At 41.3% G+C, this 23,316-nt stretch overlaps 2 protein-coding genes across 20 annotated transcripts in view; one reads left to right on the top strand and one right to left on the bottom strand.

Annotated features, from left to right (window-relative positions):
- The window catches only part of MED12L (mediator complex subunit 12L), a 131,216-nt gene that overhangs the window by 13,142 nt on the left and 94,758 nt on the right, over positions 1-23,316 (top strand). For 13 of the 19 annotated variants that reach the window (XM_072042591.1, XM_072042594.1, XM_072042592.1 and 10 more), the window contains 7 exons: positions 385-484; positions 1,523-1,659; positions 12,152-12,283; positions 13,428-13,554; positions 15,662-15,876; positions 17,064-17,168; positions 18,190-18,366. In XM_072042591.1, the coding sequence (XP_071898692.1) occupies positions 385-484; positions 1,523-1,659; positions 12,152-12,283; positions 13,428-13,554; positions 15,662-15,876; positions 17,064-17,168; positions 18,190-18,366 (993 nt within the window). The remainder of the gene's footprint in view (positions 1-384; positions 485-1,522; positions 1,660-12,151; positions 12,284-13,427; positions 13,555-15,661; positions 15,877-17,063; positions 17,169-18,189; positions 18,367-23,316) is intronic. The other 6 variants (XM_072042597.1, XM_072042599.1, XM_072042606.1 and 3 more) reach the window with 2 other exon arrangements.
- GPR171 (G protein-coupled receptor 171) lies at positions 19,611-23,260 on the bottom strand. The gene is made up of 2 exons (XM_027464584.3): positions 22,607-23,260; positions 19,611-21,179 (listed from the first exon to the last, which is right to left on the bottom strand). The coding sequence occupies exon 2, from the start codon at positions 21,128-21,130 to the stop codon at positions 20,150-20,152; it is 981 nt and encodes a 326-aa protein (XP_027320385.3). The 5' UTR covers positions 21,131-21,179; positions 22,607-23,260; the 3' UTR covers positions 19,611-20,149.

Here is a 23,316-nt window from a genome sequence, read left to right on the forward strand (position 1 = left end):
AATTTTATTTACATCCAGATGTTTTCAGTTACTTTAAGACGTAAAATGGCAAATACGAGGAAGCTTGTCATACCATTTCTGAGATGTGACTTTTCAGACACGTTGAAAGTTAACTTCCATTGGGTTGAATCTAAGGAGCTTACATGAAAAGATATTTTATTGTACAAAATAATTTTAAAGTAATGAGAGCGTTTTAGCAGAACATACTTTAGTTTGTTGTTCCCAAATGTAGGAAGTGCTGGGAAACGCGATAGGGTACCTTGCTCCTGGTGAGAAACCTGTCACCAACAGGTTTCTTCTTCAAACTTTTCACTTCAAACTCGAAGTGAAAATTGAGGCTTCCTATGACCAGCTAATTAGCAACTACCTTTTTTTTTTAATCAGGTTCGGGCAAAGATTTATGAAGTAGAACAGCAGATAAAACAAAGAGGTCGTGCTGTGGAGGTGCGGTGGTCTTTTGACAAGTGCCAAGAATCAACTGCAGGTAAGACAAGTCAAAATGAAGTAAATGTTGGGAGTCTTAGCGTTTGCATCTGTTCTCCTTCGTTAGTGTAAACCTGGTGCACTATGCTTAATTCTAGTAATAGAGTTGACGGATGTAATGTAACAGCCAGCCAGCGTTTCTCCACAGAGTCCTCAGGTTTTGTACTTGTAATATAACATTAATATGGAAGTGTTGGGTAAAAGCTAAAAAATCAGGTTTGGGCTTGGGTACTTGCAGCTCCTGGATTACCTAGGTAAGAAACGTGTCTGAAAGAGCTCGTTTGCAGGTTAGGTAGGGTTATGTAGGACAGAGATTCTAGCTTGAAATATGTATGTAAAACATGCAAAATTAGAAAATATACATTTACTCTTTGAAGCTTGTACTTGAGCTTTCTTTTCCATGACAAAAAAAAATATCTGTCGAAATCAGGCTATCGAGAGTACGAGCAGCTACCTAACAGTGAGATAAACATCAAATAAAGATTTGTATGGGCTTTTAGGCTGCTCTCTGTTTCTGGTCATTCTGTGCTTAGAGAACTTTTGTGTAGTGGTGCTATTCTTAGTGTAGGGGATTTGTTTGTTCAGCTTGCTCATCTGTTGATCAACAGATGCTACCATCCATGTGTGTGTTAGGGAAGTCTCAGCCTAAACTTATCGGTGGTCATTCTCACAGATGATTTGAGGGCCTCTGAACTTCAGTGTGGTACTGTGGCTCAGACTTGCCTTTTGCAACTGAATTGCTTGTTGTGATTTAAACCATTAGGAGTCCAGTGTGTCAGCTTCTTCCTCTACTAGAGGACGGCAGCAACGTAAGTGGTTACAGGTAAACCTGCCAGCAGTAGTGATGTGGCCCTCCACTGCAGTCACTGAGAAATGGATTCCATGGTGGTGGCAAGTGGATGGTCCCTGCTTCTGCTGAGTCATACAGGATCCTGTGCTGTCCTGCTGCTTATAATGGTTGTGACTGATAATGCCTTAAATCCTACAGCATCTTCCTTTTTAAACTTTTTTTTTTTCCTCCTCTAACTCCTATATCTAGGGGTGACCATCAGCCGAGTTTTGCACACCTTAGAAGTGTTGGATCGACATTGTTTTGACAGATCAGATTCCAGCAATTCGATGGAGACTCTTTATCATAAGATTTTCTGGGCAAACCAGAATAAAGATAACCAAGAGGTAATGACCACTCTTCTCACTGTGTAATCTGTAGACAGAGAACTTTATTTTTACTTTTGAGAATTGTTTGTATGTGTGTGTAAGTATAGACTTGATACAAAAGCTTTGTGTTTTCTTTTTTCTTTTTTTAATTATTATTCAACATTTGGTTTATTAGGACTAAGTAGTTGTTTGCTGTTACAACTTCTTCAGTGCAGTATACTGTAAAACTCATTTAGGAGAATACATGTTTTTTTGGATCATCTTTTGGGTCATGAATTAAGTATTTTTTCTTTCTTTCTTTTTTTTTTTTTTTTTTACATGTTTACATCTATTGTAGAAAGTTTTATATTAATGGCTTATTAAATATATTAAAATATTTTAAAATCATGTATTTTTTTTTTATATTGTTACCTGTGCTACTAAAACCATTTTCAGAGATCATAAAAATCATTATCAAAAGTCTTCAACATTTTGCTCTTCTTTTTTTTTTTTTTTTTTTTCCCATGATGCAGATGACAGCATCATTGGGCCCATGTGGTGTAATGTCAGACTCCTGAGCTTTCTTGGAGGGTGTTTGGGGAAAAGAATAACCGGCTCTAGCAATACACTTATGAAGTAAAATTTCAAAGTGGAAAATAGTAGTGAATCTGTCATAGCTACTTATGCTAATGTTGTAAAAACATTTTTTGCAAAGTTGTTTTTCAAATTTACCTTTTTTTTCTTTATAACTTCATGTTCTTAGTGATTGATAATCATAATGCAAGGCCCTATATTGCACAGAAACACTGCATAGTAATAGTCATTCAGTCTTATAATGACTTTTGCAACAAACAGAGTATGTTGGTGGGGAGATGAGATCTCTTTGGAAATATTTCCAGACAGATATACCTGCCAACCAACTCTGCATGTGAAGCTCAGAACTGGTAGGTAGGAATGAAAGACTTGCCAGTCAGCGGCTTTGTATTTCAAGCACGTTACTGTGATCATGACAGGAAAAAATACAGCTGTCACATGCCAGCAACAATGTTTGTGTTTTGAATCATCTGGGACAAGCCTTTTTTGACTGCAGAGTTCCTACATTTTCAAGTTTAGTCTTACGCAGTCCAGCTCAAAGCACTAGAAATCTTTAGAGTTATGTGGTACTTGCAGCATTACACATCTCATATAGCTGTGAAATTGCTACGTACACATATGTGTTATAATGTTAGCTTCTCTGACGTGTTATGTAATATACATTTCATCATAACTCATGTTAAAAATTTGGCTTCAATTTGAAATATATGAATTGTATTGACATAGTAATTGCTAAATATTTTTGTATAGCTCAGGTTAAATCCTGGTTCTTTCAAGCTTTTGTTCCACTTTCATGTGGAAGAAATGATAACTTGCATGGTTTCTGTATTGAATTTTTTTATCCCTTAGTCAGTTCATGCCCTGGTAAGATTTGTCCTGTGCTCTTGAAATGAAAATTGGTGTTCAATAGACCGTGTTCTGGCACTCCTTCCAACTGTTGAATTCCAGCTTCTGTCCTCCTGCAGAGGTCTGTTGCATTGGACAGCTGGTATTCAGAACAGCAGGATGAAGATTACCACTCTGTGCATTTTGAAGTACTTTATGCCTTTTGAGAGGCAGGTGATTAGATGGATTGTAGCCTTTCAGGGGCCTAAGACAAATGCAGCAAGCATCTGCAAAGGTAAAATTTAAGGGTGGTGAGGAAATAGATAATGGAGAGCTGTTATATCAGACAGATGAAGTTGCTGAAAGTTCATAACACTGATGCTTGGATGCAGTCAGGATTTTTAACACACAAGTCTTTTTTTTTTTTTTTTTTAATGGATAGGGTTTCATGTTTTAAGTGCTAGCTTTTTGTTTGCATCTGTTTTGGGGGTCAGCTGATGTAGTTCCGTGCTGTTGCCCTTCTACATTTGTTTTTATATCTTTTTTTTTTTTCCCCCTTCTTCCTACATTTCAGAAGGTTTTTCTAACTTCCAGCTACAATTGTATTTACAAACCATTTTTTTGTGTTTCAAGAGGCAGTGTTGGTAGTGAGTGTTCTGAAAGCAAGGTAATTATTCTGTTCTGTTCTTGTTGCGAGTTGTCTGCTATTATTATGTTTGTTATGTGGTACTTCATGACCTGAGGTCGGGTTGCCTTGAAAATACCTCTGTTTTGGCTCCTGAACAGCTCTCTTAAAGATGTGTTCCCTGCCTCTGGTACCAAACATCTTTATCAAGGTCTGTCTAGCTAATTTGCAGGGCTGCCTATCTTCTAATGGCATAATACTTTTACTCTGAGATGGAGAACGATGAGTAGTAAGAAAAGCATTGTCATACAAAGTGGTGTACCTATGTTTGCACAGTTGTCATGGGATATTGTAGGGAAAGCAGACAAAAAGGTTTTTAATGTATTTCTGAGAGAAGAAAACCTAACCTTGAAAGTTTCAGTTGTACCTTACTGGGTTTGGGGCTGGTATGAAACTAAACATTTAGATAATCTATAGCTTCTAAAGTCCTCTGGAGTTTTCAAGACTGTTGTTGCTCGCCTCAGGCTTAACTTTTGGCAGCCAAATGAGGTTGCCTCATGTTTCTGAATATCTGATGCTGTACTTGCTGTGTATTTTCACATTGGAGCTTTTACCATTACGTTCATGTTTATTAGTTTTGTTGTTAGCTGCTTACCTCGTGGGCAGACTGAGTGCCCGTGGCCAGTGAAGCCCTACCCGGTGTTTCTGAGGCTCGCCTGCTTTCTCCTGCAGGCTGCGAAGCCACTAGATGGCAGCTTGATGTCCCGCTGCCTGGGACCGGGCTCACGCTCTGCAAGTTGAAGCACATAAGGATGTTCCCACATGAAATGCTGTTTGTCTTTTTTTGTCTCTCTATTTCTTTCCCACTTAATAAATTTAGGATGTTTTTCCTAGGCAGAAAAGGTCATAAGTTAAGAGGTCTTGTATGTTCCGATTTCAGATGACAACTTGTGTAAGCCTGCGAGGACTTCTGTTTTGTGAATAAGGCAGCTATCTCAGGGATGTCTGCCTGCTGACGTAATTATCTAAAGCACAACATAGTTTGAAGGACAGCTATCTACTATCCCCTGTTGTGATGTGGGAATGTGTTTGGAACTTATTTCCTGTCTGTTTTTTCCTGTCGGATTGCTAAATTTTGTTGTGAAGATTGCAAGTGATGCCAGTGCTTGCATGTATCAGTGGTGCCCTCAAGTACTGGAGCAGAAGGAAGGTGACTCCTGCTACAAAGTGCTTAGGTGCTGAGTGGGTCTAAACGCACACAAATGCACTCCAGATGCTGCTTTTATATGTGCTGCTGATTTCTTTGGAATCATTTTAATATACAGTTGATTACTTCCAAGTGTTGGAGTAAAAGAAGGCTTGGGGGAAGCGGCTGGAGCGAAGGAGGGTGGGTGGGTGTAGGTTAGCTGCAAGGCCACGTGTCCTAGGCCCTGGAGGAGTAAGGATTGCTTTGCATCCCATGGGGAGATGCGGAGGAATGATGGTGAAGGATAGAACCTGCTAACACTGGTGATGGGGCAGAGAGACCAAAATGGAGAAAGAATGTGGTGTGAGGGGCTGAGCTGTGGCTGTACATTGAGTTTGAGTGGGACAAATGGGACAGAGAGGGCATACATTGAACAAAGCTCAGACTTTGAGCATCGTGTGGCAGATGGTGAAGGTGGCACACTGAAGCTATGTGAGATGTGATGTTAAATCCATGTTTTGACTGGACCTGGGACAAACCTTCCGTTCTTGACCTTCTTGAGAGAGGCCACAGCAGTGATAGAAGAATCCAGTGCTTCTCCAGTGACTTGATGCTGCATTATTAAGTGGACTTGAAATAGGAGATAAGAATTACGTTGCAGTGTCTTGCAGACTGTCCCTGTGATCTAAGAATGATGGTCCTTGCATAATCACATATGAGTAGCTTGGTTTGAACCTTAACCATAGATCCCAGCCGGGGTTTGCTCTTACGGGAGGATTTCTTACCGGTGCAGGGTGATCACCAGGCTCTGCGTGCAGACCAGGAAGCGGTGCAGACATCTGTGAGATGTTCAGCTTTTTATTCATGAAGTTCCAACTGATAACAACTTTTGCTGTGAATGTTTGGCAGCCAATAAAAGTAAAATTTCACAACTAGTATGGTAAGAACGATATTACATTGTGAACATAGTGAGTACAAAAGTACTCAAAAGACTACAAAACAAAAGTACATACAAAAGACCTTTCATTTCTAATTCAGCTTTACTGACCTGCATAGAGTTTCTCAGTAGATTAAGCTGGGTAGGCGGATTTGAAATCTAGAAATCTGTGACATGGCATAAGGCAGTAAATTCACTTTCATTTTGATGGTATTGTAGAAAAAAATACTGGTCTTAATTATAGCCATGAGTATTTTCCATCTGACATCTCCTCGACGCAGAATATCTCTTGTACATTGGGGATTAGCCCTGAGGATGTTGCTGTGCGGGTATCATTATGTAAAATCCTGAAGCTTCATCGATATTTGTGCTCTTGGATTGATTTTAAAGTTCAGGTCTCTGAAATAATATTTACGTCTTGTGTTGTCTGCAAGAGTCTGGCTGCATAAAGTCCAACTGAATTCTTATGATGCCAAGAGTTTTTTTCATTTTAGAGTGAAAAACTCATGCTTTTAATCTTGGTTCTCACGAATGTGCTTGCTACAAACGCAGAGTTAATATTTGCCTTTCTGAGATCACTTTGCTGGAAATTAAACAAACAACCAAAAAAAAACAACACACCACCCCCTGTGTCTGTGGGAAAGGAGGTCTAGTGATGCTGTTTTAGTTCGGTAAGCTAGAATTTAACAGTTTGATGCTGCCTGGGGGACCTGAATCTGAGTATGTTGGGATGCGTGACGGGTAAGAGAAACAGGATGAGCGAAGTAAAATGAATTGAAATGAATCTGTAGAATCAGAATCTGTTTCCACAAACACTGAGAAAATAGAGGATGTTCTGAGCAGTCTTGCAGTGTTTTTAATAATGCAGTTAGCGTTAGTTCAGTTGCTTGAATTGCTTGGTTATCTATAACTTGTCTGTGCAGGTGTTTTCACCCTTCATTATTTCAGAAAATTCAACATAATATTCCTGCTCACCTAGGTATGAAGGGAGTTAGTACAAAACTTGCCTGAGAGGGAAAAAAAATTCTGTGACATAAATAAGTGGCATAGTCCTTAAGAACAGTTTGTCTTCTCTTTTTACCTAAGACAACTACAGCGAAGTAGAGGAAGAGACCGGGGGAATGAGCGTGAGGAGCTGCCTGCCCGCGAGGGGTGAAGGGGTGCTGCAGACAGCTGGGTGCCCCAGTATTGTTCCCCTTCTTTTTCTCTTTTGATTTAAAAACAGCCTTCTGGAAACTGTTTATTGTCTTCTTAGAAAGCAAATTGGGAGTTTAAAAATACTGGTCTTTTTTCATGGAGGAGTTCATTTGAAAATGCAAACTGGAATTGTGAGTCCAAATTCATTATGTAGACTTGAATAAAAAAAAAAGCTGGTTAGTGTTATTAAATGATAATTCTAGTACATTTGAAACAGAAATGCTCATTTCGAAACTGAACTGTATTGCCCAAGAGGCACTCAGGTTTGTTGTTTTGTTAACCTTTTTCATGATTCAAAGACACGCTGGCTTCATTGGACACGGACCTGACTTGCAAAAAGCATTTGCTTAGATCTGTGGAAAGATTTGTTTGAAGACATTTTCAAGATGTTTTGAAAATAATAGGAATATCCTTCAGAATATCCTTTATACATATGTATGTACATAAGTGTGTATATATACACAGTATACAGTGTTATCTCACCCATATCCTCCTCAGGCACCTCTGAGGCCAGGAGAGCCGGTCTGCTACAAGCTGTAGCTTCCTTCCAGCACGAGATGTGGTGCTGAGCCTGGTGGCAGGGCAGTGCTGTGCCCGGTGGCAGGGCAGTGCTGAGCCCGGTGGCAGGGCAGTGCTGAGCCTGGTGGCGGGGCAGTGCTGTGCCCGGTGGCAGGGCAGTGCCATCCCCGCGGTGCGGCGGGCGCTTCCCGTAAGGGGCTCCCAGCACGGTGGCGCAGAGCTGCCTGCGTGACATCTCGGAGGAGCGGTTACGACAGACGCCGCTGGCATTTCCCAGCGGCAGTGAGTCACGCACCTGCTCCCCTTCTTGAGGGGTTTAAAAGAAGTGAGAGGGGCTGGGGGTTTCCTCCTGCTTAGCGATTTGAGCTAGTTAGGGGATGCTACGTCATACTTTCTGCCTCCGTCACAAAAAAAAATTTTGCAGTCTGAGTACTCAGCGGTGGCCTTAGCTTGAGCAAAAGTCAAACTTCATTTTTAGTAGCAACTTTTGAGTTAATAGAAAAAGCAGGGGCTAGTGGGAAAAGAGCTCTGAGTTATAAAAGGCAGTTTTAATAATACTTCTGGCTCTCTATCTCCAAGTGTATCAGAAACAACCATGTTTAATCCTTTCAGTGCTTCCCTTTATTAATAGTTGTGTTTCTTTTCCCTCTTTTTTTTTTTTTTTTAAACAAGTAACTGCTCATCTTCGCCCACCTTCTGCTCTACGTATAAACTGGTGGAGGTGAGACCTTTGGTTTTCTTTGAAAAGGCTTGACTAACGACTTTCAGAAAGTTGCAGCTATTTTAAGTCATAACTATAAGACCCAGAATAGCTAAACAACGAATTGGTGAGTGAGATGTTTTCCACCACACAGCTCCTATGTGCCTAAAACAGTAGGTACGGTTCTCGGGAACTGACATTTGCAGCAATAAAAAGGCTCCCGGAGTACAGGTATTGCTTTAAGGCCTCTCATGCGGACTTCTGTTGGGCAGGTTGCCCCGGTTGTAAGCGAGGTGTCTAAACTTGTTGAAATCGTGCTTGGAAGGTGTGTGCTGCCAGACGTAGTTAATCTCTGCTGTCTGATGCCACCTTGCAGTGTTTTTGTCTCACTAGGAATGGTGAGAGGTTTGGGAATTTTGAAGAAAGGGCCTTGTGTGTGGGAGAGTTCCCTCCTGCGGCTCAGAGATCCAGGTCTCACCTGCCCACGTCTGTTCCGTGCTCTATCACATCTTGAGTCCTCCCTACAAAAAAATGTAGTCATCGAGCACCATGTGACCTGATCTCACTGCTTTCCTGCCCCATAACTTTAAGGGTGCAAGTGTGATCTCGCTGCTGCTCTTTAAGGCAATAGTTTGAGCCCTCCTGAAATGTGCTCTGCGCTTTTCCAGGCTGGAGCATCTGCAGATACAAAGTCCCAAATGAGATGAATCCAGAAGCTGGTTGTTATTAAGAGGTGTTACTCACTTGCATTCTTGTCATGTGTAAGTAAACATTTATAGCATCAGAGGGGAGGAAATCATGAGGTAAGCTATCGCGAGGCAGCATCAGGAGGAAGGAAGCCGAGCAGTGAAGCTGCCGCACAGGGGGCAGGAAGCGAGAGCTCCCCATGCGTGCTCAGCGGCATCACAGGCTGCTGGGAGCAGCAAACCACGGGCTGCGCTCAGCAAAGCAGCGGGCACCCAGCCCAGCACAGGAGTTTCCAGCACTGGATGTTCCAGCACTTCCCTTTTTGATGCAGCTGAGCTGAGGGCTGCTTAGGAAAGTCTCACCTCTGCCTGTGTGTGAGAGGCTTGCTTACTGTGAGGTTTCCTGGATAATTCTTTACATTGCAGGGACTTGATACAGCCGTAAAATACATTTGTTATTTTCATTGTGAAGCAGATAGAAGTGTGTGAAGCAGATAGAAGTGTTTGATGGTTAGACACTTCAACACTACTTTTCTCAGCTGCTGCACTTGTCCCATGTTGCAAGAGCTTGATGTGTGTGAGTAGTTCTGGTGATGGCATATTGACCAAACAAAGGCTGATGGGGTTGAAATAGTTACCTGTACTCAGCCTTTTTTTTATTGCTGAACATGTCAGTTCCTGAGAACCAAACCTACTGTTTTTAGGTGCTTAAAAGTTGTGTGGTTGAAATTCTTAGATGGATAAACACCTCCATGTGTTCTCTGTGTACATGAAACTGGAGAATTCGCACTGTGATTTTTTAACGTGAATAATCAGTTCTAGCCGTCTGACCCGTCAGCCATCTCTGAAAACGGAGTTCTGCTTTTTACAGGCACAGAATTAGGAATTCATTTTTATATTCCTGCGCTAGTAAATATCAGTGTTAGCAGATGACTCACATAGAAACAGAAACAGAATGAATTGACTGTACTTTCTGAGCTGTAGGGCTGTCTGCCTCTTGTTTGGGAAATAAATCAGTTTGTCACTTGAAACAGATCAGTCCTTCAGCAAAATCTGACGTTCAGGTAGAACAGACAAAGAATTAATCTGTACTTAATTTGTGTAGACCTCAATGCTATCATGACCAGAGTAATTTCACGCTATTTTCTTGTGAAGTGCACAAACACCCATCCATTATTAATTCCTTTTAATATAACTTTAATACAGACACATTGCAGTATTATGCAGAAGCAAGAGTTCATAGCATTTCTTGAAAAAATTGAAGTAACTTCCAGCTTTACCATGGGCTTAGCTGTAAGCGAGCCGCTGCCTCGTGCAGTGGGAGCGGTCAGCTCACCGAGCACCAGCCCTGGTGGCTTTGCCTTGCAGCACTAAATGCGGCTGAGTGCAGCAGTGAGGGTAGCTGGGCAACAGACTGGCTCTCCTGGCTCACTGACAGTGTCTGAGGGAAATACTGGTGTGTGCACGCAGGTATGTGTGCTTTAGTGCTGTGTGCTGGCAGTGTTTGTGCTGCGTGTTTTCCTTGGAGGAACAGCACCCTTGTTTCTCTCGAAGGGTAAATAACTGCTGGCTTTCCTCTTCTAGGATTTGACGTTTCACCAAAGAATTCAAGTCATTTTTTTAGGCCAGAACAAAAACGTGTAAGATCACTGCCGTAGCCATTTTACCTTCAACAGAACCCCGTGTAAGCCTCCCTTTGGAGTCTCTTGTCCCCTTCTGTGTTGCCCCAGCCCAGGGAGCTCAGACCTGCAGCATTTGTGCCCCTACCCCATTGCCTCAGCTCTTGAAGGCTTTCCTGCCTACTTTTCTGAACAGATTTGGTCCCAGGAGCATCACCTGCTCCTCACTCAAGAAAATAAGCTTCTGTCATTTCCAAGTGCAGTCCCCTGTAAGGAAGGAAGGGGGAGGAAGGAGGCAGGTCCTGTGCTGCCCTCCTTGGGGTGCCGCAGGGAACGGGCAGCCCTCCCAGGTGGTGTCTGCCTGGGGCACAGATGCACTTCTTTGTTGGCGGTCTGCTTTCTGTTGTTGGCAGAAAGGGAAAGAAGCCAGTGTGGAGATCAGACCTTTTGAAAATGCACAGTGTCCATACTTCGGTTGTCAGCCAGCTGCATCTAGCCACAGCAGAGGTGGCATTGCTGCGTGGCTTCGCTCGGGTTGGAGAGAAGCATTCCCCTTCTGCCCTCCATTGCCCCCGCCCTCATCATTTAGTGTCTCCTGTTGGGCCATTGAAATGCATTTCAGGAAATGCGTGTGTATGATGTGTGTACATGTATCCATGTGTACCCCACTTGTGTTTTGGCATATTATTGCATTTTTGTGTTTTTGAGGAGCAAGATTGCAAAGCTTTGGAGCAGTAACTTTCATGCTTGGGAGCCTGTAATTCTTAATTGCTATATAAAAAGTTTCTACTTTCTGGGGAAGCTACATTTAGCCTTTCTAATGCTTATCTGTAAAGGTAGTTTCCACTAATCCTGGAGGAGGGGAGAAATCACATCTATTTATTTTGCAGGTCTTACTTATGTTCGATGTTCAGATATAGTAGCGAGCTTGGGCAGGAGTGAGGAAGTTCAGCAGATCCAGTTCGGTAGCACACTAGAAAAATACTTCGAAAATGTAGGTAGTTAGTGCAAACAGGGATTTGATAAACATGCAAAAGATACAAACATAATGTATAGCATAGCTCTTACTTGGTAAGGGGGGATTTTCTAAAGACTGTTCTTAAAAGGCCTGTTAGGCATGTACGGGTCAGAAGTAAGTTGAGCTTTTTGGTTGGGAGTTTTTTGACCTTGGTTATTTGATCCTCACACCTCCGGAGTAGGTGGGTTTGGTTTTGTTTTGTCTTGGTATGAGTCGGTGGTGTGCTATTCATGGTCTGGAAGTGGAGGAGGTTTGGAAGAATTGTTATAAAGAACACAAATTCTGTGTGGTTATTTTGGTTGAGAGGCTTTGTGGGATATGCTTTTCCTATTTTACCCTTTACTGTTTTGTGAAGTAACAGTATGATAAAAGACAGTTTTGATTTGAGTAGCGGCAGTGTGAAAATTGGAACTTCCCTCTTCTTCTGCTCCCTCTGCTTCTAGGTTATGTTTAATTAGAAAATATGAATTAAACAACCTTGTGCATCCATTAGTAGTAAAGGAAAAAAAAAAACAGCAGCTTTTTCCCTCCCTCAGAACACCGCTTGCTGAAAGCTGCTTGCTCATAAATAAGCCTGTTGGATGTGTAGGTGAAATGGTTTTCTTTTTGTTCTTGCACTGAACAGGTAGCCCCAAATGACGAAGCTGTGGTAACTCTACTCTGTGAATGGGCTGTAAGCTGTAAAAGGTCTGGTAAGCACAGGGCCATGGCTGTAGCCAAACTCCTGGAGAAGAGACAAGCAGAAATTGAAGCAGAAGTAAGTTCTTTCTACTTCTAGAATAGCATAAGCAGTATGCTTAAAAAGAAAGATACTTCTAAAGAAAAATCACTTTAATCTCTACTCTTTTCAATACAAAGTAAGTTTGATTGCATTTGGAACACTGGAGATTTTGTTACCATTTACAGTTTTTATATTCTAGATAAAATGAAAAAGCTGTCTACTTAGGTAAGAAATTACAGCCTGAGAGTGGTTTTATGCCTCTTTGTTTGAACTGTTTTACTTCTGTGAGCTACTTGTCCAAATAAATGGATGCCACTGTACCTGGAGTTCCTTGACAAGTGGGGCATGCATCTCCCCTGCACACAGGTGGGTGTGCGCCTGCTTGGAGGACTTGAGGATGGCTCCAAAACAAAGACCATTTTGAGGCAAAACTTGAGTGTAATTTTCATCTTGCGTTCTGTAGAACTGCATTCATTGTCAGGGGAAATTATAATGTTTCGCTGGAGAGGCAAAACACGACAGTGATGTCTTTGATGTAAGCAGTTATCTGTCTGTAGTGGTCCTGTTGCAGCTTGCAGGAGCTGCCGATGCTTCCCTGATGTTCCAGCCCTGCACTTCAGCGTGCACGGGGCGCTGCGTCAGCCACAGCCTTGCTGCAGGTCCCTGGGCTGTCAGCACCCCACAGCCCTGCACGGAGCAGCCTCTGCAGCCGGGCTGTGCGAGGCTTTCGCATCGTCCTCGCCTCGCCACAAACCACTGCGGGGGGAAGGGAGTTGGCGTGCTGCTGCTGCCTCCCGCCCCGGCACACACGGCCGAGGTGTTTGCCCTGCCTGTTGCTACGCTTCTTGTCACTGACACAAACGAGAGGAGTTACCTTTTGTCTTCACTTTGGTCAAGGAAGTTCTGGATCTTAATTTGTTGTTTCTATATGAAATTGTGCCAATGCAGGTGATGGTACGTGTGAGAGGTGTTCCTTTTCAATAAGTAATCCAAAGTGAATAAAACACTTCAGTAATAACCTAACTGGGGTAATGGGAGAAAAGTGTCATTCTAGAGCGAGTCTGCATTTTATGGAGAGGTAGGAAGCAATCCCACAGACACCTGCCTCGCTTGCAAATTGTGGGAACACCGGCTGTGTTTGTGTGTGGATACATGCTGTTTTATGTATTTAACTGTGCAGAGATGTGGTGAATCTGAAGTCCTAGATGAAAAGGAATCTCTGTCTTCAGCCTCCTTGACAGGTTCCAGTCTTCCCGTTTTTCAGAATGTCCTGCTGAGGTTTTTAGACACGCAGGCTCCCTCATTATGTGAGTATGAACTACCTCGTATTCCAAAGTGGGTCAGAAATGACTGTCTGCTCTCTGAAGTCATTGCTTTGTTGTAGCAGGTGTTTCGCAGTTTCTGTGATGACCAGCTTGATTTTCTTGTGTATTTATTTTTGGAATTTCTTACCTTGTTATAGGATTTTTCTGTATTTTTTTTTTTTTCCTCCACGAAAGTAAATTTGGAAGAAACAACGTTTATTTCTGTTTAGGCTGTAAAAGATTTAGGGAAATTACTTACACTACATGCATAATTAAGACCAAACACTTGCCTCTTTTTGACAAATCCACGTTCAAAGTGACTGACTTGAATATTGTGCACCAGTGTTGAAACTGAAAGCTGTTAGGTGGCAAACGGGTGGGCTGAAAAAAAAAAAAAATCTTTGTCCATTGTAGGTTGCTCTAAGAAATGTATTGGTGTAATAAAACTGTCTGATATTGTACCTCGTGTTTCTGGTACTTGTTAATGTTTTTATTTTTATTTTTTGGTGCCCTTAAATTGAGGGGGATTTGAAGTAGTTTGAAACATGATATTGAAAACTCTCAACATCCGAAAAAGGAGAAAATTCTTAAAAATCTGTTGCAGACTCTGGAGTATTGGTGTTGCTCTATTTTCGTGTCATTGGTGACCCAAGTTTTACAAAACCATCCAAACTATTTGTGTTATTTAGACGTGTGTTTCTGATTTCCTTGTTTCAAATATGGTATCATCTTTCTTCACATGGGTAGCTCTGCAAGACAGCATATGGAGAATAGCTGGGGAACGTGTTCCTTGCTTGAAATATTCCTTGTTATTTTAGAAGACCAGAATAGTTTTGTTGTGTGATACTGTTTTTACGGTGGTTGAGATTCTTTGTCTCCAAAAATGACAAGCATGTGACTGCTATATTTTGACTGAGGGCAAACCACTTAGTGTGGGGGGGTGTTTGTATGAGGCTCTTGTTGTGCCTTTCCGCGCATCTTGGTGGGCAGTTCAGGAAGGGGAAGGTTTGCAGAGAAGAGTTCTAACTTAGAACTGGTGTGTTCTTGGGCGTGTAGTTGCAACTTGTATACTGCAGTGTAATGGGAGTTTCAACAAACATGAGAGGATAGTGTGGTAGGGTGGAAATCAAAAGAATGTCTCTGTTTACCGTATGTGGGGGAAAGACTAACGTAGGTCTGACTGTTTATCTGCAAATTGCCTGTTAGTTTGACAACAAATGACAATTCTAAATAGAAATTGTTATATATTGAATTAATTTGAGCTTGTATTGCGTAATTTGCTGTAAGTGCATGTTGATGATTTAGATTTGGTAGTTTTGTAGCCGGAGGTTTTTATTGCTAAGTAGTTGTTGTGGTACAGAGCTATTTTCTGGTAACTGCAATATTGCAAACCTTCCTTTGTTATGGAACTAGTAAAATTAAATATAGCTGTGGCAAATGAAAACTTAATTTAAAAATTATATTGCTCTAGACTTTGCTTTGTCGTTGGCAAAATAACATGCAATTCTTTAAACAAGCTTTTTCCTGATGTGTGTGAACACAATTATTAGTTAAAATAAAGTACACAGAATAAGTTCTTTGAAAATAATTTAAAAACTTTTGTATTAGGAATACGAAAGCACTGTAGACAAGACAGTAATATTTACCCTAGTAACAACATTTTGGAGAAGTACAGTCACTGCGTTGTCTGTTATAATCCAAAGCTTCACAGTAAACTTAAATTTTCAGCGCACAAGGAACGTCCTTGCCCTCTTTCCCCCCTTTTTTCTTTTCACTTATTTCAAAGACAAATCGAATAAATAAACACCAGAACATTGTGCTTAACTGCTGACCTGCCCAGCTGCAGTATGTGGATAGTGTAGGATGCTCTGGCATCCACTGCTGTCGGAGGTCCATCGTGTGTCTTGAGCAAACGTGCAGGTTGTATGTCACTACTTGGGAAGTGATTCATTCTGCAGAGGCAATGATAAAGCTGTCCGGGATGCCTGAGACACTTTTATCAGGCCCCTAGAACTTTAAAATGAATTTGCAGGGGTTTGTGAGTTGGGTAGCTGAGAAACAGATATTTATATGTTGAAATTACAGTCCTTTTTTTTTGGTTTTTGAATAGCTGACCCAAATAGTGATCATGAGAAGACAGAGTTTGTGAATTTGGTGCTGCTGTTTTCTGAATTCACTCGACATGATGTTTTCTCCCATGATGCGTACATGTGCACTTTAATATCACGTGGAGACTTGTCAATCACTGCAACTGCTAGATCGCGTTCACCTAATGGGGAAACTGTGGATGAACACTATTCTAAGGATCATGACATGAAAATGGAGGTAAGGCTTCATGTTATTTCCCCCATGTTTGGTACTCAGTTTCATAAAATGTAGATTTTTCACTAAAGCATTACTATTTCAGATGTGAGTTTTTGGTGTTTTTTTTTTTTTTTTTCTTCTGTTTTTACTTTTTTTTTTTTTCTTTTCAATCTATCTCTTTATCTCTCTCACTTAGAGAAAACTGAAAGTGATTTGTTGGCTTCACTTTTGTATGTAACTTAAGTTTCGCAGTTTTGGTGCTAATGTGCTGAGCTGTCAGTTCTCTAGTGATCTGAGTAACTCGGGACAAACTAAAAGGTATAATGTAGGCTTCTGAATTTACCAGGGGAAAAACTTACTTGCAGGTGTGCTTTAGTGAAGAGTAGAGAGAGCTTTAAGCAGGTGGAATCAGCAGTAAGCCTGGGGTAAGCCCCACTGCCCTGTGTTGTGTGGGATGTGATGGCACGGTGCAGCTATGAGCAGTTTCAGCCTGGTAATCTGCTTGCAGATATGAGGAGCTTACTGTGTGCTGAACAGCCACGAACTGACGAGCATAAAGTGAAACCTCATGATTCCAGCATGCACAGTCCATGTGCAATCCTGAGTCTTCCGTCAGATGAGCAGTTCTTAATCTTTTCTAAAATGAATTGAAGAGGAAGATGACTTTAAAATCCAGTCCATGGACCACATCTGTACTTGTGTGATAAGATGCAGCCTGTTGTTCTGCTACACAGTCCTTGTGGAGCTTGTGGCCAGCTGAAGTGTTTGCTCATTTATTTTCATTTCATGTGTACATCTGTTTTGTAGGTCTCACGGCCAAATCTGTGCTAAGATGTAGGGGGTTTCTCCAAGTTGCTTTTCATGGTACAACAAAATAGCAAATAAATTTGGGGCAGGTACAAGAGTCTGCCTCCTGTTCTGTAGGTATCGCTGGGAGCAGAACTGCACGTGGAGATATACTGAAGTTTTGTTTTCCCTTCAGCTCCTGCTCTTTTCTATCCTTTTGTGGATTTAGGCTTGAGATTGAAATTCACTTTTGTGAATCAAGGCTTTCATAAATATTTAAAAATAGTTACCTGAAATCTTCCTACCATCAGTACTTCTTCCTTGATTCTTATCGGTGGAATGCTCGCGTTTACCTGTGATCAGTTGAATAGGTCTTCAATAAAATGTAACTGATGCTTGTTTTTCTCTCCGACAATTATTAGGATCATAGTATTATGGAACATATGGGCATTGACTCAGGAACCACTAGTATTTTTGATGATGTAGACAAGAGTGACTTTAAGGCAGATTTTGGTTCGGAATTTCCAGTAGGTTTAACTTTCAACTTTCTGCATGCCTTCGATGCCTGTGTCTGCTGCTTGCTGTTGTCACTGAGAATGCCTCTCTGTGCCCCTAGCACCACCTCGCTTCTTCCATCAACAGCCAGTGTCATTTGGAGCCAGTGCCTGATGCATTCTGGCGGTGCATGACCTTCCTTCTGTACACCCCTGCTGTGTGACAACTGCATTGCTTTACTGTGCGTCCCCTAGCTGTCCATGTGCACGCATATGCACGTAAACACACATGTGCACACACTCTCCTCTCTTCGCTTTCCTCTGCTCGCCAGCATATTCAGAGTACAGTTAAGCATGAAGAAATATGCAGATACACCCACGTCTTTAACATTGAGGGGCCCCAATTGATACCTTTTGCTTTTCAAGTGACTCTGCTGTCTTTGCTCTGTCTTCCAAGTCTGTTTCCTCCTCTTCTTTTCCTAACTGTTAGCCTGATTCTGGATTACTCTTGAATCTCCTAGTTTCTTCCTTTGCACTGGTCCTCGTTCTGCATTGCATGGACTCCTGTGCCCAGACCTATTGGTGCATATCCACTTGCAGGATATTGAGACCCCTGTTTTCTCCTAGCATCTGTCATATTGATGGCTTCACGCATATCCATGCCTGCCTACAATGTCTCTTGTCTTCTGCCACCTTCCACTTCACCCTTCTCATTATGTTCCCTCAATCACTGGACTGTGTCATTGCATTTTCCATGTCACAACAGCGTAAGTGTGGAAATTGCTCTGAATTGTAATATGCTTTCTTTTCCTGACTGAATACTGCTAGTTTAAAACTTGTCTAACAACAATGAGCTATGCATAGAGATATAACATGTACGTATCTGGTTATATTTCAGGCTAGATTACCGTTTCCCTTGCTTTGTCTGTCTTTGAAAAAACACTCAAATATTTGTAAAGTGAAGTAAGCAAGAACAAAATTGTATCTCTGGAATTGATGAATTTCAAAAGTTAGAGGTTACACTTATCTTAAATGTTTGTTTTACATGACTTAGATTTTTTCTCCGATGCCTGGGGAGTCTTGTGAGAATATGAACTCTTCTTTAGACAGAAGAATTTCAGTTACCAGTGAGAAGTCAGTGAAGAGGGAAAGACTCAGAGAACTGATTTTTCCATCCAATTATGACCTCCTTCGCCATTTGCAATACGCAACGCATTTCCCTATACCGCTGGTGAGTGTATTCTCTTTGTGCGCGTAACGGTACTGCCTGATGTGATGGCAAAGCATTTAAAGAAAGAACTCACTGCATAGAGAGCTGAGTGACCTTTGTCTGAAGGGCTTCCAGGTGGCTCACATGAGGCTATTTCTGCCCGTGTGCACGTGTTGTATGCTGCAGGATGGCTTTAGTACAGCATACAGGCATCTTTATTTTATCCAGAGGACGTTAACTGGAAAAATGCGTAAGAGGCATAATAATACATGCTGACTTACTAGAGTAAGGAGACAAGTACCACATTGCAAACACCGTGTTCCGGGGTTTAATGAAACTTTGCTAAAAAGAAGATTCGATAGTTGGACAAATGGATGAATAGCAACATACCTGAAGGGAGAAGCTCTGGAATGTAAGGGGTGGAATGGTGTTGATTCCTCCCACCCACTCCCTGTTGTTTGCAGTATGGATTTTTGTCTGCTGCTGTTATTCTATTTGTGAGCTGTTGGGAACTGAATAAAGCCCCATGATTAACATTCTAGATATCAAACCCTCGTTTGGTTGTTTTTTATTTATTCATTTATTTATTTTTGTCATGTTTTCAACTCCACTGGAAAAAGCGCCCAAATACTGAAGAATCCTGGAACTAGAATGTATCTGCTTGGTGGTGATGATGGTTATTTTGAAATGACGATAATTTTTTAACAGTATTAAATCCTACCAGTAAAGGAAGTGTCAGCTGAGTGTATGATGTGATAACCACAGTTATCTTTGCTTTAATTTTCCTCCTCTACAGAGTTTGCGTTATGAGTCGTTGCAGATGAATTGTTGTTAGGAGAATACTGAATGAGATGTTTCTGTTAAGGCCACTTTTGAGTGCTTGCTTAAAGTTTAATTTATATTTTGCACATTTTAAGGATTTGAAAAATGTAAATTGATTGTTTTTGTTTCTGAAATATTTTTGGTTTACAGATGAAGCTAATCCAGGTAGTTAGGCTTTGCCTATCTAAATTGATTTTTGACTTTAATTATTGACTATTTTATATATGCATTTTTTTAAGTGTTTGTAAAATACATTATTAATACACTTAGTTGCTGCTTTATACATCTGCTTTATACATTGTTATAAATACAACAAGCTAAGAGAGCACTGTATATTTATACTTATTTTGTATTTTCATTTTAAAATTTCCTTGAATTTTCTGTAATAATGTGCTGTTAGCTTTTTTTCATACTCATTGAAGTAGCAGCAAAAGAAGGCAGTGGAAGTTGATAAGAACAATAAATTTATTTTATTTATGAAAACTGCAGGTGAAATGTAAGCGAATACACTATTTTCTAAACAGTTCAGCTTAAAATTGCTTTCCAGAATAAGTAATACTCTTTAAAACGCTTTTAGGTTAATTTTATCTATGAAGAGCTGTGCAGGTAATGAACTCCTCTTTAAAAAAATATCTTCACTTCATTGCACCAAGTCATTTAATGTAGTATGCAATATTTTACTTAGGGTGAGTTCAGGTGTTTACCGTAACTAATTAGAATGTATATTTGAGTATGAACAAAATTATTCTGAAGTGTTGCTGATTCTTCATAGGTTGTCACTGGTACATGGAAATATTTCTGAAAAGCAGTATCAAACGTTCTTCTAGTTCAGACCTACCATGTAAATGTATAACAAAGCAATTATTACTGTTGTTCAAGTTTTTTCCTTCTGCCAACACCCATGTTGTTGACCCTGGTAGCCGTGCTTCCAATAGCACAGTCACTGTTTATATCCTGTATTTGCACACAGTTTCCATGTAGTTCACAATCCGTATGTCTGCACCTGCTGTTTGTTTCTGTGTTCTGTCTCTTCATCTGTGAAAGCCTTTGTCTCTTTGGGTGCTATGAAAGTCTCAGTAACTTTCAATTTGAATGAATTGGAAAGGTGATAATACAGAATAGGGTCAAAACAGAGGTTTGATACTGCAAACAGCAAGGTAGATTCTTTTGCTTGAAAGAGCGTTTGCTTCAGAGAGCAGTTGGTTATGGCATCGTTCTGGCTCAAAGTGTAGGGAATGCGAACGATGTGGTATGGAACAAAACACAGGATGTAGCCTGCTGTTACAAGCAATATGTTGATCAGCGCCTTCTTCACATTCGCGTAACTCTCACTGTATTTGTTTCTGTAGAGTTGTCTAACAACAAGGAAATTGGAAATCAGTATCACAGCTGAAAAGTTCAGGAATATTGCTGTACATACAAAATTTGTAAACACGTGCCAGTCTCTTCCAAATTTTGTTTTGAAATCAATGCACCCTGCATTGGGCCTTTCTTCAATGGTTTTTATTGGAATAGCCATGTTGGGCACTGTTATAAGGAGAACCATTGTCCATACAACTGCAGACAACATCTTGGCAAATCCAGGCTCCTGAATGCGGTAGATCTTACAGCTGTGCATTAGCTGAAGGCAACGATCCATGCTTACAAATCCCAAGAATATAATTGATAAATACATGTTCAGGTAGATGAAACAGGCTGTAACTTGACAATGGAATATTCTCAGTTTCCAGGACGCAACTCCTAGGTCAACAATTATCTTCACTGGCAATGCCAATGTCAACAGAAAGTCTGCCGTTAAGAGGTTAGTTAAGTAGATGCTCATACACTTCTGTTTTTGACCTTTTTGTGTGAATGCCCATAGTGCAAAACAACTCCCCAGAAAACCCATTAGAAAAATTAAGTAGTAAAAATAGGTGAAAGGTTCCATTTCTGTTTTGATATAGCATTGCGAAACGTTTGACATGGTAAACTTCTTGTGCGCGTTGGTTTTGTTGTCAGGAGATATCAAGAACCTACAAAAAAACAAGACGTCAACTTTTCCTGACCAACAGCAGTAGTTATTTGAGAATTTTGCTTGAATAATTTCATGAAAAAAAATGCAGTCAGGAAGAAATATTTTTCTCGCTATTCATGCTACTTCGCAGATGTTTGAGAGCTTTGTTGTTGTCAGAAATGTCTAGAAACGTACAAGGATTTGTTCATGACAGCATATAGACTTCAGAGAAAAATTTTTACAAGAGCAGTCTTGTATGCTTGCTTCAAAAAAATACAAAAAGAAAGCTTCTAATCTGTTTAAGCATCTGATTAATAATCATTGCTGTAACCTTTGTAACTCTGGAACAGTTTAAACTACATCTAAAACTAGTAATGTTTGTAGCAGTCTTGCTAAAAAAAAAAAAAGTGTATGAGGAGTTTTGAAGTTAATATACTGTCAAACTGATATGCAGAAGTGTTAGCCAGATGACCAAACTGTTCTCAGTAGTTCTAAGTTTTTGCCAATTGCTGTCTCTCTTCCTACTTGAACAGAGGATAAATTAACTGCGTATTTTAATGACACCTTTAGAAAAAGCTTATTTGAAAGAAGTAGCTATTAAATAATTTTGCCTACCTCATTTTTAGGCTCAGTAGAAATTATTGGGAAGAAAAGTAGAAAATTATGGTGGTATTTTTTTATTTTTTTTTTAAACTAAATCTACTACTCCCCAGCCAAGTTCTGTTTTGGTTTGCTCTGCTGCCTGAGTGCTGCCCAGAATGTCAGCTGGGATGGAGGTATGTTTGTTAGCATTTCCTGGAACTAAGAACAATGCATTTATGTCTTGCATAGCCTAAAACTGCAACACTTTGTATCTCACTGTATTGTTTCAGATATTAACATACAAGTGAACTACTGCATCTGCGTATTTATTTTCTGCTGTAAAATACGTATCCAGATGTATGGTAATTTCTGTTACAGTTTACATAAGCACAAATGATTACAAACACTCCAGTGGTTTAAAATGGAGGAAAAAAGTAGTTTGTGCCTTGTAATTAGCTTTCTGCAGGTGGCCTCTATTGTCCTAAAACCCGTAACAGAACCGTGTGAAGTTTTGGTGTGCGCAGTGCAGGTGAGGGGCAGGCAGCGCTCTCTGGCCCGCTGGGCTTGATGCTCTGCTCCCGCGCAGGGTCTGGGGTCTGCTGTGCTCACGGTGCAGCCTCTGCCAGGCTCGGGGGTGGCATCGTGCCTGCCGACGGGCAGCCCCGCGGGCTGAACCCCGAAACGGGCTGGGATTTGAGCCTGCAGGCGTACAGCATGGCCGCTGCCAAGTAACGCTGCCTGCGGGTGGAGCACGGGCTGGAGAGCTGAGTGCTCGAACCTGACTTTCGATGCGGTTGGCAGAGCTGATCTCAAGCTGTCTATGTACATAGACGAGGAACTGGAACAAAGGCTGAAAGCACGTACCTGGCTTACTGCTCTCCGGGGTCTCCGGGGCATCAGGCTATTAATGCTCGCTGTCTCTCTGCGACTGTTTGCTCATAGTCCAATAGCATGTTAATCTTTTCCCCTTGCTGCCTCTACTGGTGTTTTTTGAATGCGTCTGTGGTTTTTAAATGTTCTGATTGACGCAATTAAAACCAGCATTCAAATAGCTAAACCACGTGGAAGTTACCTAGAAGAGAGGTGCCAGAAAGACGTAAGTGTTCGTGGAACAACCCAGGGGTGCCTCTGTTGCTTCCTTTCTCTAGCGCGGGTGTCGGGGCAGGCGGCAGCTCCCTGCCTGGGGCCGTGCCGGGTGCTGTGCCCAGAGCGGTGGCAGAAGGGTGCTGCGGGACGAGCCGGGCGGGCGCAGCCCTGGGACCCGTGGCAAGGAGAGCCGCAGTTTGGAGCATGCTTTTGTGGCTTTTGGAGTGTAAGGAAGATGGTCACAGTTGCTTTCTCTGTCTGCATTAGAGAGCTGATGGTGAATAGTCCCTTAAACTTGTTGATATCTGCAGACCTGAAGGCAGTGACATTTTCACTCTTCTGCCAACTTCAAGCCTGGAACTTTCAATGTCTGTTTGTTTGCTTTATGTACGGGTGACGAGACATTTATGGTTGGGTCTGCCTCAGCATGTGGACTCTTTCCTGTAGTCCTTAGAACTGCCTCAGGGTACAGATTGGTCCCAGGTTCT

This window comes from Anas platyrhynchos, chromosome 9, assembly GCF_047663525.1.
Source record: "Anas platyrhynchos isolate ZD024472 breed Pekin duck chromosome 9, IASCAAS_PekinDuck_T2T, whole genome shotgun sequence".
Taxonomy (NCBI): domain Eukaryota; kingdom Metazoa; phylum Chordata; class Aves; order Anseriformes; family Anatidae; genus Anas; species Anas platyrhynchos.

Excerpts from the sequence above, each read along its gene's own strand:
- GPR171 (XM_027464584.3), bottom strand. The coding sequence starts at position 21,130 with ATGTCAAACGTTTCGCAATGCTATATCAAAACAGAAATGGAACCTTTC.